The 15,163-nt window shown below is 34.3% G+C and overlaps 2 protein-coding genes across 8 annotated transcripts; both read left to right on the forward strand.

Moving 5' to 3' along the window:
• The first annotated feature begins 1,364 nt into the window (after positions 1-1,364).
• LOC132174126 (uncharacterized) lies at positions 1,365-3,944 on the forward strand. Of its 6 annotated transcripts, none has more exons than XM_088514988.1 (3): positions 1,395-1,722; positions 1,939-2,226; positions 2,380-3,944. In XM_088514988.1, exons 1-3 carry the CDS (start codon positions 1,407-1,409, stop codon positions 3,942-3,944), a joined length of 2,169 nt encoding a protein of 722 aa, XP_088371114.1. In that variant the 5' UTR covers positions 1,395-1,406. The 6 variants fall into 6 exon arrangements, with proteins under 6 accessions (XP_088371109.1, XP_088371114.1, XP_088371113.1 ...); XM_088514987.1 differs by having other exon boundaries at positions 1,939-2,209; positions 2,363-3,944; XM_088514986.1 differs by having other exon boundaries at positions 1,939-2,082; positions 2,233-3,944.
• Positions 3,945-5,928: 1,984 nt separating this feature from the next.
• On the forward strand, positions 5,929-10,735 carry UBP20 (ubiquitin-specific protease 20). 2 transcript variants are annotated; one of them, XM_059588683.2, is made up of 8 exons: positions 5,929-6,782; positions 6,874-6,994; positions 7,115-7,225; positions 7,571-7,743; positions 7,886-8,224; positions 8,640-8,762; positions 9,427-10,012; positions 10,108-10,735. In XM_059588683.2, exons 1-8 carry the CDS (start codon positions 6,216-6,218, stop codon positions 10,419-10,421), a joined length of 2,334 nt encoding a protein of 777 aa, XP_059444666.2. In that variant the 5' UTR covers positions 5,929-6,215; the 3' UTR covers positions 10,422-10,735. The 2 variants fall into 2 exon arrangements, with proteins under 2 accessions (XP_059444666.2, XP_059444665.2); XM_059588682.2 differs by having other exon boundaries at positions 5,930-6,785.
• The last annotated feature ends 4,428 nt before the right edge of the window (positions 10,736-15,163 follow it).

Consider the following 15,163-nt stretch of genomic DNA (forward strand, 5'->3'; position numbering starts at 1 on the left):
CGCAGGGTGCGGGGCGGGTTGGGAAAAAGGCTGATACCCGTGCCCACCCCTAGTGACAATGCCCCCCCCCCCCAAGCTACCAAAAATTGTCAATGTTCCCCCAAATGACGAAATTACCCTTAGTAAAATTTTAAAAAACTAAAACTAAAACTTCTAAAAAAAAAACCTAAAACTAACAAAAAAAAAAAAAATTTTTTTTTTTTTTAAATCAATTTTATAAGAAAAAAATTAAAAAATTTCGATTTTTTTTTATATAAAAATTGAAAATTTTCGTTTTTTTTTTTTTAAAAAATTTTGTTTTATAATTTTATTTAAATAAAAATTTACGTTTAAAAAAAATAAAATTTTCGTTTAATAAAATGAAATTTTTTGTTTTTTAAAACTAAATAAAAAAATATAGTTTTTTTTAAAAAAAATAAAAAATAAAAATTTTTGTTTAAAAAAATTGTTTTTTTTTTTTAATATTATCTTTAAATTAAAATTTTTCGTTTTTTTTTTAAAAATCAATTTTTTTTTTTTTTTGAATTTATAGGGGTATTTTTTTCTTATTGAGAAATTTATAAGGGCATTTTTATTTTATTGCTAGTCTTGGGGGGTGACATTGACAATGTTTTGGTAGTTTGGACTTTGGAAGGAACATTGTCACAATTGAAAGTTTGGGAGGAACATTGTAAATTGTGTAGTAGTTTGAAGGATTATGTGGACTTTATCCAATCTTTTATTTACAACCTTATTAGCTTTGCCAATAAAGCATCTACATGCAGCAAATTATAGCTCATATGTTGCCCATATATCTAATAAAAAAAAAAAAAAAGGTTCTGGACGGCCCTCTTTGTTAATTTGGTTATTATTATAAGTTTTTGATATTAAAAAATTTAAAAATAAAAATAAAATAAAAAATAAAAAACTATAAACTTTCCCTGGCGTTTGGCAAACGCAAACGTTTTTCTCTCCCTTTTATAAATCTCTTCGGTGACCTCGATCAATGGATGTCCCATCAATGTGGAGGATCACATTTTCAGGTCAAAAGTCATCCAAATTAACGTTTTTTAGAAGATCCCGGAGGCTGTCTGTGTTTGTTTGTAGGAAGAGTGGGAGTATCTCAATCCTCACATATTCTCTTAACATGCATCCACTTTTGACTAAACCTTCTATTTCAGCGTGAGCTGCTTCAATTTTCAAACTATTTCCAGAAAACGAGGGGTTGGCTATGACTGAGTAGAATATACAAATGAATGGGGAAGAAAAGAGTAATGATTGGATTGCTGAAATAATATTTTATATATTCATACGTTATACATAAAGGCAGCATGATGAAGATGCACAACATGCCATTCATTTGATAATCTATCTCTTCCGAAATCATGAAGATTTGTTTTGGCAATTATGTCATTTTGGTTTGGGTTATGGCAATCTCTTTTTTCCCTTTTGCTTGTGGTAAAGGATGCAGCGAAGAACAGAACAAAGCTCTGTTGGAGATCAGAAACTCAACAAATGGTGTAGCCTTTGCGGGGTGGGACGGAAGGGATTGTTGTAATCAAACGCTTGAAATCGTGTGTGGGGGTATTGGTGGGGGGGTTAGCGTTATCCAATTGGAAAACTACTTGAATGGCGACATGGCACCTTCAAAAACATGGTATCCAAATGTAACCTTGTTCACCTTGTTTGATGAATTGGAAGAACTCACTCTTTATATGATGCAAATTGGAGGAGGCCTTCAACGTACGTGAGAACTCTAACTTAATTGATTTGTTCTTTTTTTTCTTCTTTTTCTTAATCCCATGATTTGTTCATCTATAGGCGTTTCATTTAATTTCATTTGCCCTTTCACTTCCAACTCAATTCATATTGACTAATTTATGAAGTTCCCAATAGAATGATCTATTTTGCCTCTCTATGAATTAGACTTCATTTAATTACTCACTCATTTTGTTGCAGCTTTTTGCGAATTGAAGCGACTGAAACATTTGAGGGTGTTGGATCTTTGGAATAATGGATTGGAGGATGTTATTCCCTCTTGTCTTGGGATGATTGCAAACCTTGAAGAACTTGATCTATCGGGTAATCACCTTCATGGTAATCTACCTACATCAATATTCTCCAAACAAAGTAAGATTACCCTCTTCAGTGTCTCGGGTAATCAATTAGGAGGGATTTTATCATATTCTACTTTTGCTAATGCTTCAAGTCTTGAAATCCTCGATCTTTCGCATAATCTCTTTCATGGCAATGTACCTCCATTAATATTCTCTAACCAAAGCAGGATTTTGAGATTTGATGTTTCGGGCAATCAATTAGAAGGGGTTTTATCATTTTCTATTTTTGCCAATGCTTCAAGTCTCGTAACCCTTGATCTTTCAAGCAACTACGATTTGCAAGTTGAAACCGAATCTCCCTCATGGGTCCCAACCTTTCAACTACAAACTCTGAGCTTGGAGGATTGCAACATCAACAAGAAGAATGGTCACATTTTCCCAAGCTTCATCTTGACCCAATATTCCTTGTTACGGCTAGATTTGTCCGTAAACTCAATAGAGGGAAGCATACCTTGTCAGCTGTTGTTCAACACGAATATCACGTATTTATCCTTGAGAAGCAACAAAATCGATGGTTCTTTTCTTGATTGTGTTGCTAATCAAACTTCGTCACTTACGGTTCTTGACATATCTAATAATTATGTCAAAGGTCGTCTTCCTGAAAATATTGGACGTCTTCTTCCAAGCTTACTTCAAGTTAACATGTCCTCAAATGCATTACAAGGCAAAATTCCATGGTCATTTGGTAATCTGTCTTTGGAAATAGTAGATCTTTCTAACAACATGTTCTCAGGAACAATACCACAAAGTTTGACTAGAAATGGCAGCCACGTGGCATATCTAAATCTATCAAACAATAAGTTGCAAGGAGAAATGCTCCCAAGGAACTCCAACATGACATGGCTGGAGACTTTACTACTTGGCGGCAATCATTTTGAAGGAGTCATCTCACCCACGATCTCAAACAGTCCCTCTTTGGAAATATTAGATGTTCGAAACAATCACTTGTCTGGTAGTATTCCAAAGTGGTTGTATGATCGTCCTAGATTGGCCATAATTCTTTTAGGTGGAAATCGCTTTGAAGGTCACCTACTCCGACAAATGTGTCAAATGGAAAGGTTGCGAATTTTCGATATCTCTAATAATCATGTTTCAGGTCGAATTCCCACCTGCCTTGATAACATTACATTCTGGACGAAGATGTCTCCAACCGGAACATTTGTAAATGGACTTGCACATGCAGATGAAATGCAAGTTGAAATCAGAGCGTCATGGCAAACAAAAAATGCGGTATATAATTTCAAAGGTTTACCGCTATGGTTGATTACTGGAATTGACATGTCATCCAACCAATTGACAGGTAGCATTCCTTCTAAAATGGGAGACTTGTCACAGATTCGATTTTTGAACTTGTCAAATAATTTCTTAACAAGTCCCATTCCAATTTCTTTCCAAAACTTGAAAAACGTGGAGAGTTTGGATCTTTCTCACAACAATTTGAGTGGGAAAATCCCTTATGAATTGGTTGGACTCACTTCTCTATCTACATTTAGTGTTGCATATAACAATCTTTCAGGAAGAATCCCATTTGAACGACAATTCTCAACTTTTGGGATGCAATGCTATGATGGTAATCCAAATCTTTGTGGAGACCCTCTACCAAGGAACTGCTCAACCACAAATGAACTTCAACCTGAGCATAACGGTCAAAGTAAGGACAAAGAAGAAGGGACTAGAATAATTGATAGCCATTTATTCTTCTATGCATTTGTTGCTGTCTCTTATGCATTTGGATTTTGGGTTTTTTTCGGAATCCTAATCTTGAATAAGAATTGGAGGCATAACTATTTTAGAGCCGTGGATAGATTTATTGAGTCTTTTTTTGAAATGCTTTCCAAGTATTGGTGATTCACAACCAACTTGGTAGTGGAACCGGAAAAGATATCTGAACTTCAAAATAATGTCTGTCTTGAATAAAGATGTTGTATTGTAGAGTGCTTCCATGTTACACTTGGAAGTAGATGTTGTATACAAGTTGTAGGGGTTTGGGGATTTCATTATAGATTATGAGATTTGTTCTGCCCTTTGTGTTCTTTGATGTGTTGTGAATGATATGCATGGCTCTTGAAATTTTTGCTTCTTAAGACCAATGAGGATGCTCACTTTATTCCAAATATTTTAATTGGGATCTTTCCAAAAAAAAAAAAAATCATTAAGGAAAAGCAAGAACTGTATGTCCTTCATACATGTTGCATCTTAAAGCATTTGAAAACAAATTAGCCTGGTTTGGATTTTGATAGTAATTGCTGTCAACAAAACTGAAAAAAAAAAAAAAAAAATGAATTGCTGTGAATTTGGTAAACTTAGGACAACCATATGTTGTGTTAATCTTATATAGAATACACAGTTATATTGAATCATGTTACAAGACAAACATTCAAAATAAAAAGAAAGCTATCAGAGCTATAGTATACTGTTGTAATTAATGTAATAAAACGTATATATATATATATATATATATATATATATATATATAGTTATCTTGAGCCAGTTTCTCATTGTCTCATTTAGGGAATGCTAAGTGCTCTCATGGTCTTAGGTGTATATTATTTTTTAAAAAAACAAAACTGAAACTGACTCTTATTTCTCTCACCTGATTTTTAAAAAATAATATTCATATAGGACTAGGAGAGCACATAATAACTCTTGTCTCATTTAGTGGGAGCTATGGATTAAATATGTGGAATACTATGTGTTCTCCTTATGTCCTTCTCACGTTCTGGTCCTACAATATTATTTTTTAAAAAAGCAAAAAAGAAATTTGTCTTTATTTCTTTCACTTAGTTTATAGAAAATAATATCTACCTAGAACTAAGAGAACATAAGAAAAACACTTAACATTTTCTATTTCTCTATAATGATAGTTTAATGCAATACTACCATTTTTTCAATTGACATGGATCCTCTCCATTTTCCAATACTATATGTCACTTAGTCATCACAACATCTTTATTTATAGCCACAGGCCCACAGGATAAGGTTTTTTTTTTTTTTTTTAGCAAATACTGGAAGCGGGAAGAGACCCTCACAAGAAGTTTACATCTTAAAATGCAATTTTTTTTTTTTTTTTTTTTTTTTTGCCTAACTTAGGCAAAATAAAATTAAAAAGAAAAACAAAGAAAGAAAGAAAGAGGCAACGTGGAAACAGCCTGGTCACCAGAAAATGCACTTTTTTGTTTTCCAAGCAATATGAAAGGAAAAAAGGGAGGCTAAAATTACAATAATTAACACAATCCAAAAATAGGCGAGGCAATCCAACACAACAAACATCCTAAATCAATTAGTAGAATGCAAAATAAAGAATGAGCCGAAAAAATGGTTTGGCCCATTTGATGCTTGGCTCCGTAGCCAAGCATGAACGGCAGTTTGAAAATGCATCTTAGATGACAAGCATTACACCATTAGAATTGTAAACGGATGCATTACCCTTTTCTTATGGGCATTCATTGTAAATAAGTAGTCCAAAACAAAGAAAAGAAAAGAGGTGGTAGAAGTGGTTTGAAATGGCCAAACCACACTTGGACGTTGGGGTGGTTTAGCCACCCGAGTTGTGGCTAGAAAGGATGGCCAAATCACCCCCAACTAATTTTTTTTTTTTTTTTGGGTACAATTTGAATAGTTTATTTAAAGTAAATGGTCCATAAAAAAGATATTGCACCCCATGCTTACCCTAGATTATTGTATTTGTGATCTCAATCCACTCTTAGTCTCTTTCCCATAAAAGAAAAAAAAATGTTATCGTATTACTTGCGCATAAAGTTAAAGAAAAAAAAAAAAAATCTTGATGTATCCCTTTCTCCCACAGTCCCACAAATCTCTCTCTCTCTCTCTCTCTCCTTAAAATTTGGTCGGAGCGGAAAAACGAAAATAATTGGTGTATTTGTATTGAGGTTTCCCTCCATTTTCAAAATATCTCAAATCCCCTCCCAACCGAACCATCTTTCAAACACTTTTTCACCTTCCCTCTTTCTTCACCCCCCTTCAAATACAAAACCCTAGAATTTCCCAAACTCAAATTTGGAGCCAAAAACATTCTCCCCAATTTCAACCCTTCAAATTCCATTTCTCAATTTCAAATTCCTTACCAACACACGCAAACACAGAGCCTCTGAATCCGACATGGAAGCCCATCTCAGAGAAACCCTAGAACCCGACTCTGCTCCTTCAGATTTTACTGTTTCCGAAGAAATGTTTGATGGGTCTTCATCATTGTCTCCTGAAATGCCTGTTTCTGAAGAAAACCTTGGTGAGTCTTCAACATCTTTGCATGCTGAAGCCCTCGGTGATCCTTCTTTGGTTGCTGCATCTAATCAAAATGGGTCTTCTCCAAAACCCCAAGATGATCGATCTTTGGTCCTTTCGGCGTCGAATCCAACTGGGTCGTCAACAATTTTACCTCCTATTAACCAAACCCTAAGTTGGTCTTCTTCTATGCCTGCGCAAACAGAACCCGTTGATGATTATCCCAATTTCTCTATCTGTAGTGATGACGAAGCCCTAGAAGTGGAGCCGTTTGCCTCTTCCCCTGATCGCTTTTTCCGTAACAATTTATTGGAATCTTCGTCATCGCGACGGTCTTCTTCACATGGTTCTTCGCCATGGCCATCTTGCTCTTCCTCCAGAGGCACCTGGTCTTCATCGCCTTCAGCCCTTTCATTCTCTATCGGCGATATCAAGCCATCTATGGTGGTATGCTTTGTGTTTTCGGGAATATTATATAGGTCTGTGTACATTTGGGGGTATTGAATTTTTTTGGGTCTTGGTTCTGGTTTTGTAGGGTGCAGGGCTTGCAAATCTAGGCAACACATGCTTTATCAATGCCGTCTTGCAATGCTTTACGCATACTGTGCCACTTGTCCAGGCTCTTCTTTCTTGCAGTCACGCCATGCCCTGTGACCGTAAGATCAATCAAGGCTTCTATTGATTTTAATTTAACCTTTTTTTTTTTTGTGTTGTTTTATGTGATTTACTCCTGGATTAGCACCTTTTTGTTCAATTTTCAGTATTGTAATTTTCAGGTGGCAGCGAAGGGTTCTGTGTTCTTTGTGCTCTCATTGACCATGTTGAACGGTCCTTGGCTTCTTCTGGAGGGGTTATTTCACCTTTGAAACTTGTCGATAATTTGAACCGTATCCTTTTTAACCTCTGTTTATGGTTATTCTGAATGTATCCTCTATTTATTTGGGGCTGGTTTTACTATATATAATTGTAGATATGTCATTAGTCACTACTTTAGATTTTGGTGCATTATCCTGAATTTTGGTAACTATTGTTGTTTTGATGACCAACTGGAGAATAGCATTGTTGTTTCGGTGACACTGAATGCAAGCTAAATTTGGAATCATTAAAATCTCTAATTAGTATCTCGTATTCTATCTGTTGTTTATGAAATGCTATTTGTAATATACGATTTTTGTTAGTTAAGGGCATTTTTTTAAAAGAAGCTTTGTGATCCTTGATGTGCGAACAATTAGATATATCATCTTTTTTTCAGAGATACCAGCAGGAAGATGCCCATGAATTTTTGCAATGCTTTTTAGATAAACTTGAGAGGTGTTGTTTGGATTTGAAGATAAAGGATAAGACTCTGTTACCCCAAGATAATAACCTTGTGGAAAGGGTTTTTGGAGGCCGTCTTGTAAGTAAGGTATGCGCATAGAAGTGAGTTTCCTTTTAGTTTCAACAATTAAATGTTTATTGTGAAATCATTGCACTCCTTTTTGTTTGCTTGTTTGTTTTTTAAATGTTTGGGTTGGGTTCAGAAAATAATGTCATCGGTTGAATTTCAGCTTCGATGTTGCAATTGTGGACACTCTTCCGACACATATGAACCTCTGATAGACCTGAGTTTGGAGATTGAAGACGTGGACACTCTTCCAAGTGCTTTGGAGTCTTTTACCAAAGTGGAAAAGATTGAAGATTCAGAGACAAAGTTTACATGTGAGAACTGCAAGGAAGAAGTGTTGGTGGAGAAGCAGTTTATGCTGGACCAGGCTCCTTCAGTTGCTGCATTCCATTTGAAAAGATTCAAAACTGATGGGTCCTTTGTTGAGAAGGTTGACAAGCATGTGCAATTCCCTTTGGAGTTGGATTTGCAGCCCTTCACCACTGGCAGTCAGCACAATAATGTGAGTTGCAGTTTATCTGTCTATTTCATAAAAATGTTATTTTCCACAAGATTTGTTTTCATGTGATAATGGCAATTACATTAATTAAATGAATTTAAGAGTAGACATCACTCATTTTATAACAGGAAAAAGTGGAAAATCTCTTTATCTAATTTGGACATCAAGGCTATTTATGGGTTCATGTGCTGAGAGAGAGAAGTATAGTTTGAATAAGTTTTATAAGCATGTATAGATTTGGTTGGAATTTTTTTTGTTTAATCCACATGTTGTATCTTGTGCAATAGCTGTAGTTGCGTACAGGTATTTGGTAGATGGTTTTTCTTTTGGTCTGCATTTCGTAGATTATTTTCCTTTAGGTCTGTGCTAAATCACCAAATGCTGAAGTGCTTATTTTCTCTCTCCCTTTCTACTACAGGTGGAATTGAAGTATAACCTGTATGCAATTGTTGTGCATATTGGGTTTTCATCTACTTCTGGGCATTACTTCTGCTTCATTCGTTCCTCCCCAGCAACATGGCATAGGTTGGATGACTCGAAGGTAATATCTTCTAATTTAATCTCTTTTCTAGCTATTGAGCATGACTATGTTTCCTTAAACCAGAATAGTGGATTGATTTTGCATTGCCAACCCTTGAGATTTTTTTTGAAGTCTTGAACTTTTTTCTTCCCCAAATACTTGTTGGGTTTGGTAAGTTTGATGTTCAACTGGAAGCAGTTTTCAAATATGTGGCTTGCATTTTTTTTTTCCCCAAAAGATTTTGGTCAGCTTTGCTTGTCAGGTTCTTTAGGTTAAAAAATTGGCCGAAAAAATTTGCAAATGTTAACATTTCGGTTTTATTTACAACATGCAAGCCATTGTTTGCTGAGGTTTAGTTAAGATGTTAAATTTTTTATTACTTATCAAAAAAAAAAAAAAAAAAAAAAAAAGATGTGTATATAATATTTGAGAAATGCTATCTAGTAGATTACTATATGATTGCCATATAACTGGAATGACGCGGCAGTGAAAATCTGCTATTGATTTTTATTTTTTATAAGCTCTTGTTGATTTAAAGATTGATTTTCACTTTTACGTGATTTCAGTTGTATGATAATCATATAGCAATTTACTGAATAACATTACTCATAATACTTTAACTTAAGAGATTGTAATAGTATATAAATTTGAAAAGAGAACTTAATTTTTGATTGATCTCGTATAGGTCACTAGTGTTGCAGAAGAGTTTGTGCTATCTCAGGAGGCCTACATTCTGTTCTATGCAAGGGAGGGTACACCCTGGTTTTCAAGTTTAATGGAAGCACAAAAGCCATTATTTGATCCAAACATATTCAATACATCTCCTAAGTCAGTTCTGGATAACGCGGATAGTGTCTGTGCTTCATATCCTAGCGTGGCTGGCATTATTAATTGTGATGCCAATGAATCCAGAAATGCTGCTGAGGGAAATTCTTCTATGTTCTCCTGTGGATCAAGACAAGAAGGGGTTGAGGTCAATGAAGCTAGAGATGCTGCTGCTGGGAGTTCTGGATATTCATCATGCAGATCAAAGCAAGATGAACTGAGGTCCAATGACCCTAAAGATGGTACTCCCATGGATTACACTTCAACACAACTTGGGGCTCATACTCGCTGTGATGGATCTTACAATGATGAGAAATTGTGCACTACATCCTCCCTTGGGGAAAATAGCTGCCAAAAGGGCATTGATGAAGTTAAAGACGACGGTTTTCATTCTCTAACTCCACCTGGATCTCCGAGTCCAGATAAGGCTTCTTTGGCATCTCCTGGTAAACAGAATAACTCCTATAAAAGATTTTTGTTACCTTTTCTTATTAAATAATTCAGTAGAACTAACACAATGAGGTGGGGTGGATTTTGTCAGGTGTGACGTATCATATTCCCCGTAACCATCTTAAAAAGGAGAAGCAAGTTAGTTGTAAAAAACAGTTGAACAAGGCTCTGGAAGATTCAGATTCAGAGAGAAGGGAAGCTGTGAGATACCTTTCAAAGAGTGCGCCCCATGGAAGGAACACGAAACTTCTTGCTGCTGTGCTAGGAAGCCATAGTGATGGTCCTCTGAACAAGAGGAAAAGAATGGTATCTTCCCCATGTAAGAAGACCAGCACCCCTAGTGCACGTCGGAAACCTAACCATGGTTCAATCATGCAGCCCGTGGCAGCTGCAATTTTCAGGTGACACTGAGTTTTTGCTTAACATACCTGTCTTTTGAGAGTTCTGCTTTTGTAATTGATATTACATGAAGTGCAACACTTATGGAAGTTTTTGATAAGAGATTGAAATAAATTGACATAACCGATGAGTAATGATAAATGTAAGACTCATGTTCTTGTGTTTTTTTAGAATTGATGTGCTTTTTAAAATAATCATTGGATTTTGATTTAATGATATTTTAAAAAATCACTTCAGTTTTGGAAGGATACGAGGAGGATATGAGGGTGACATCTAGCATTACTTATAACCAATATCATCATAAATAGATTGACAGTTGATCCTTGAATATCACATGTTGTCTATTTGGATTGTGCTTCACCTTTCACTATCTGTTTGTGATATCAGGAAAATGAATTATTTAGTTATGTAGTTGTAAGTTATATTTAACACGAAATTTAAAATAAGGGTATTTTAAAAAAGTGTAATGTTAGAAAATACACTTTTTATTTCATCATTGTTATATTTGGTTGACGTGATAATTTTTATAAGTCCTTATTTGAAAAAAAATCTTAAGGCATGTTGGTACTGCCATGTCAATAGGGTGTGATAATGATGAAATAAAAGTGTGAATTATAGTATTACTCTTTAAAAAATAGTTTGTCTATTTCTTGGCGTTAGTGGGCATTATCCAACTAACAAATACAAATACAAAAAAAAAAAAAAAAATAATCTCTTGTAGTCAAGATCATCTCAAGCAATAGTACGCTATTATGTGTGTAACGGATCTATGGTGGCCTTTGGCCAGGAAAATCACATAACAATGAAAGGAGAAAGGGTATAGAAAAGGGTAATTTTATTTATTACCCCATTATCTCCCTTCCATCCTTAAAGTTGATGCGGAGAGAAATAACGGGATGTGTATGGCATGGTTCAATAATTTTACTCGTCATCTCCAACTAAAAAACTAGAATTCATGCACTAAATGATATAAAAACCACGCCACATCAACCTAAAGAGATGGGAGGGGATAACAGAGTGATATGACTTTACATTAGAAATTTTAGTAATGTTATAAATTTTTTTTTGTAATTTCAATAATAATGTAACTTTTAAAATTACTATCGAATTAAAATTTAATATAAATTTAATAGTAATTTTAAAAATTACGTCAATTTTAATGACACAAAAAATATATAAGAAAGATTTGTAGTATTGACGGTTAATACATCCTTTGTGGGTCAAGGAGTCATACAAGTTTTAAGAAAGTATGAAAGATGCTACTCGGACCTGCTATTTTCTTGATTGATTTGAAAAAGGAGCCTGCAAACTCCAAAAAAAAAAAGAAAAAAAAAAAGAAAGAAGAAATTATCCATCTTTCTTGCACACAAGATCGTCTCCGGCAATATTAGGCACTGCTGCAGCTTCCAAGGAATTACGGCAAACGGGGCAGAAGTTGCCGACGCTATTCCGTCGTTGCTTTTGTCGGCAATTCGTATGACAACAGGCGGCTTAAGTTGTTCTATTTATTTGATGCCTCTTGATTCTTGACGCAACAGTAGCCCCCCTTAACTTTGAAAGGGCCAGCAAACTAAGATAAGTAATACTGCAACGCTCCAAGTTACAACAACTGCCCAGAAGAGCAAATTTTCATAGCCAAGAGTGGGGGAATTGAAGGAATTGTAGAAGGAGAATCCATTAATGTATGAATTATGATTGTCCTAAAATTTTGTTGCTATATATAAGTTTCAGCAATTAACGGTCAAGTATTTCCTTCTGAAACTAGATTTCCTTGTTGGCCTAGGAAGTCGATGGAAAAAGCTTTCACAATAGTTGCAACTTCTTGGCCCTCCAGTCAACAAGTCCGAACAGTACTAGGATGTTTTGGGAACATTTTAATTTAAAAATAAAATTATTTAGGTAAGTTTTCTTCACTTTTAAAATCATTCCCCCCATTAGCTGATTTGTCTAAATAGATGACCTATTTTTTATTCAGAGCATTTCCAGCAGTATTAGGTATTTTACCTAATGAAAAAAGTACAATTTTTTACTTTAGTTATTATTTTTTCACTACACATTCCAACTGATTCTTCATTTCATTCTCTATTTGTTTTAAAATATTATTTCTCATTCTTTTTTATTATATTATCGTTAATTAAAGATTAAAGGGAAAACAAACACATATATAGAAATTATTCATAAAAACAAAAATAAACACATATGAGGAACATCATCCAACTGCAATTGATTTGTTTCCATCAGTGTGTTTTCATGCAATAAAGTTTTTTATGCATTAAATTTTTTCATCCAACTACAATTGATTTGTTTTCATCTGTGTGTTTTTATGAAATAAATTTTTTCTGCATTCAATTTTTTCATCCAACTGTGTGAAGAAATTTTGTGAGCAAGAGAGAAAAAATTTTGTGTTTGAGAGAAAAATGTAGCAGATGTGAAGAGATGTTCAGAAGAAGTAAAAGATGTTGGGTGAAAAGAGGTGAAATAAAGAAAAATAAACAATATTTTATTTATCTAGTGTGTTACAATGAATAGCTCCAAATTGCTATTTACTATAGCAATGTAGCTATTCTAGCCAGACTTATGTAAGATTTATATAAGTTTACAAATATAATGGTTAATTGTAAGAGAATATTAGTCATATATGAAGAATTTATTAACCCTTAGATTTTCATTTCTCTTTAAAAAAATAAATTAAAATGATTAAAAACATTAAAAAATTAAATTAAACTACAATTAAAAAAAAAAAAAATTGGAAAAGGGATGGCTTCCAGCCACCTCATTTGGCGCCACCCCCATTTTGCCTTAAGGGGTGGCCGGCCACCGTACCCTGGCCGGTTTGGAGGTGGCTGAAACCAACCCATAAGGCCAATGAAAACAAAAATTGTAAAAACAGGGAGAGACCAAGGAAGATTTGACCACATAGAGCTTTCTTTTGGGGTTTGGTTCCTGACTTTGTTCTTGTATTTCTTCTACCACAGCCTTAGGCAGCGGAGAGCATAGTTCAAAGCAGGGGGGCTTCTTGTGGGTTTGTTGAGAACGAGGGTATGATGAGGAGTGAACTGCGAAAAAGATAAGGAACGAAACTGAAAACCCGAAGCTTTATGGAGGGTAGTTGTTTAGGGGTTAAGGGGAACTTAGAGGAAGGGAAGATTGACCACGTAGAGCTCTGATCTATCTCCTTGAGGTGGTTCGGCCATCCCCATTTTGTCAAAATGGGGTGGCTGGAAAAAAAATTCTTTTTTTTTTTTTTAAATAATAATTTAATTTAATTTTTTTAATGTTTTTAATCATTTTAATTTTTTTTTAGGTATATGGACATGCACATGTCGAGTTTTTAGGGGTACTGACGTGAATTTTTGTTAAATGTTGGACAAAAATTAGACGGAGGTACCATATCGGTCTTTATAAATAACCGAGGTACTACCTGTGATAAAAACTAAATTATAGGGGGCAAAAAATAAAGTTGTTAAATCACAAGAGACAAAAAAGTATTTAACCCAATTAATTATTAATTTTTTTAAGTTGCATGACAGTTATATAACAATCTACTAAATAACATTACTATTTAGCTTATTTTTATTTATTTTTCATCATAACATAACTAATTTGCTTGCGGTTTTGGTAGTCTCTTCCAAGACATGCCTTGATGTTTAATTTGGATGTTGCAAGTGGAAGACTTACCTCATGCAAATAAGAGTAGTGAGTTGCGGAGTGATCTCAAGTATCTCAGGCTCAATAATGATATAAGGAAGATTCTAGGCAAAAAAAAATCTAATGCTTCAAGCAGTCGCATAACTTTGCGAAAATATGGGGTATATAGTCACCTCTTAGGCTTGTATATATAGCAGTTTTATAAATGCAAAATTGGTCATTGAGGTTGGCTTAAATTACAAATCACTCAATGTAGTATAAATAATTTATAAGTCCCTATAGTTGACCTAAATTTTTTTAAAAAAATTATATGTCATCAAGGTTTGCCAAAATAACAATTTACTACATGAAATTAATTTTAGCTAAGTAAATTAACAAAATCTATCACTTTGCCATGCGATACCCAATAAAAATGCGACACATGTTATTATTAATTTATGACTTTCAAAAATGACAAATATGATTTTTTTCACATCATTTTAGGACGCCAGCTAAGATTACACATCAACCCTCACTCCACGTCATACCCAATAAATTAACATAATCTTTTATACCCCCAAAATTTTACTCCATGCATAACTCTCTCTCATCTTTATCTTCCTCAGCCGCTTCACAAAATGTGACTATCAAATTCTAGTAAAATGCATCCAAATCGTGGCAGGAAAAATGAAAATGAGCGAGGGTTACACACAGTAAAATTTTAAAGATAGAAGAGATTATGTTAATTTACTGTAGTAATATGACGTGACAAAATAACAGATTCTAGTAAGTTACTTGAAGGAAATTTTATTTAGAGAGTAAACTGTTATTTTGGCCTACCTTAAGGACCTATAAATTATTTGTTATACCACATTGAATGATTTGTAATTTAAGCCAACCACAATGATTAATTTTACATTTATCCCTTTATTTTATCGGTCATTGTTAATTTTTTTTTTTTTGGGATGAATAAGAATTCATTAAACAAAAGTGATAAACAAATTAGATGTCAGCCACGCAGGCTCCCCAGCTATATCAAGACCATGATTTTAGGTACACTAGCAACCAAAGCCAATACAAACAAATCCAAGGTTATAACAACCAGCCATCTACGATATAAT

Source organism: Corylus avellana, chromosome 3 (assembly GCF_965113065.1).
Source record: "Corylus avellana chromosome 3, dhCorAvel1.hap1.2, whole genome shotgun sequence".
NCBI lineage: Eukaryota > Viridiplantae > Streptophyta > Magnoliopsida > Fagales > Betulaceae > Corylus > Corylus avellana.

Excerpts from the sequence above, each read along its gene's own strand:
- UBP20 (XM_059588682.2), top strand. The coding sequence starts at position 6,216 with ATGGAAGCCCATCTCAGAGAAACCCTAGAACCCGACTCTGCTCCTTCA. Across the intron at positions 6,995-7,114 it reads TCACGCCATGCCCTGTGACC|GTGGCAGCGAAGGGTTCTGT; the intron begins GTAAGATCAATC and ends TGTAATTTTCAG. Across the intron at positions 8,763-9,426 it reads ATAGGTTGGATGACTCGAAG|GTCACTAGTGTTGCAGAAGA; the intron begins GTAATATCTTCT and ends GATCTCGTATAG.
- LOC132174126 (XM_088514983.1), top strand. The coding sequence starts at position 1,365 with ATGAAGATTTGTTTTGGCAATTATGTCATTTTGGTTTGGGTTATGGCA. Across the intron at positions 1,723-1,938 it reads AATTGGAGGAGGCCTTCAAC|CTTTTTGCGAATTGAAGCGA; the intron begins GTACGTGAGAAC and ends ATTTTGTTGCAG.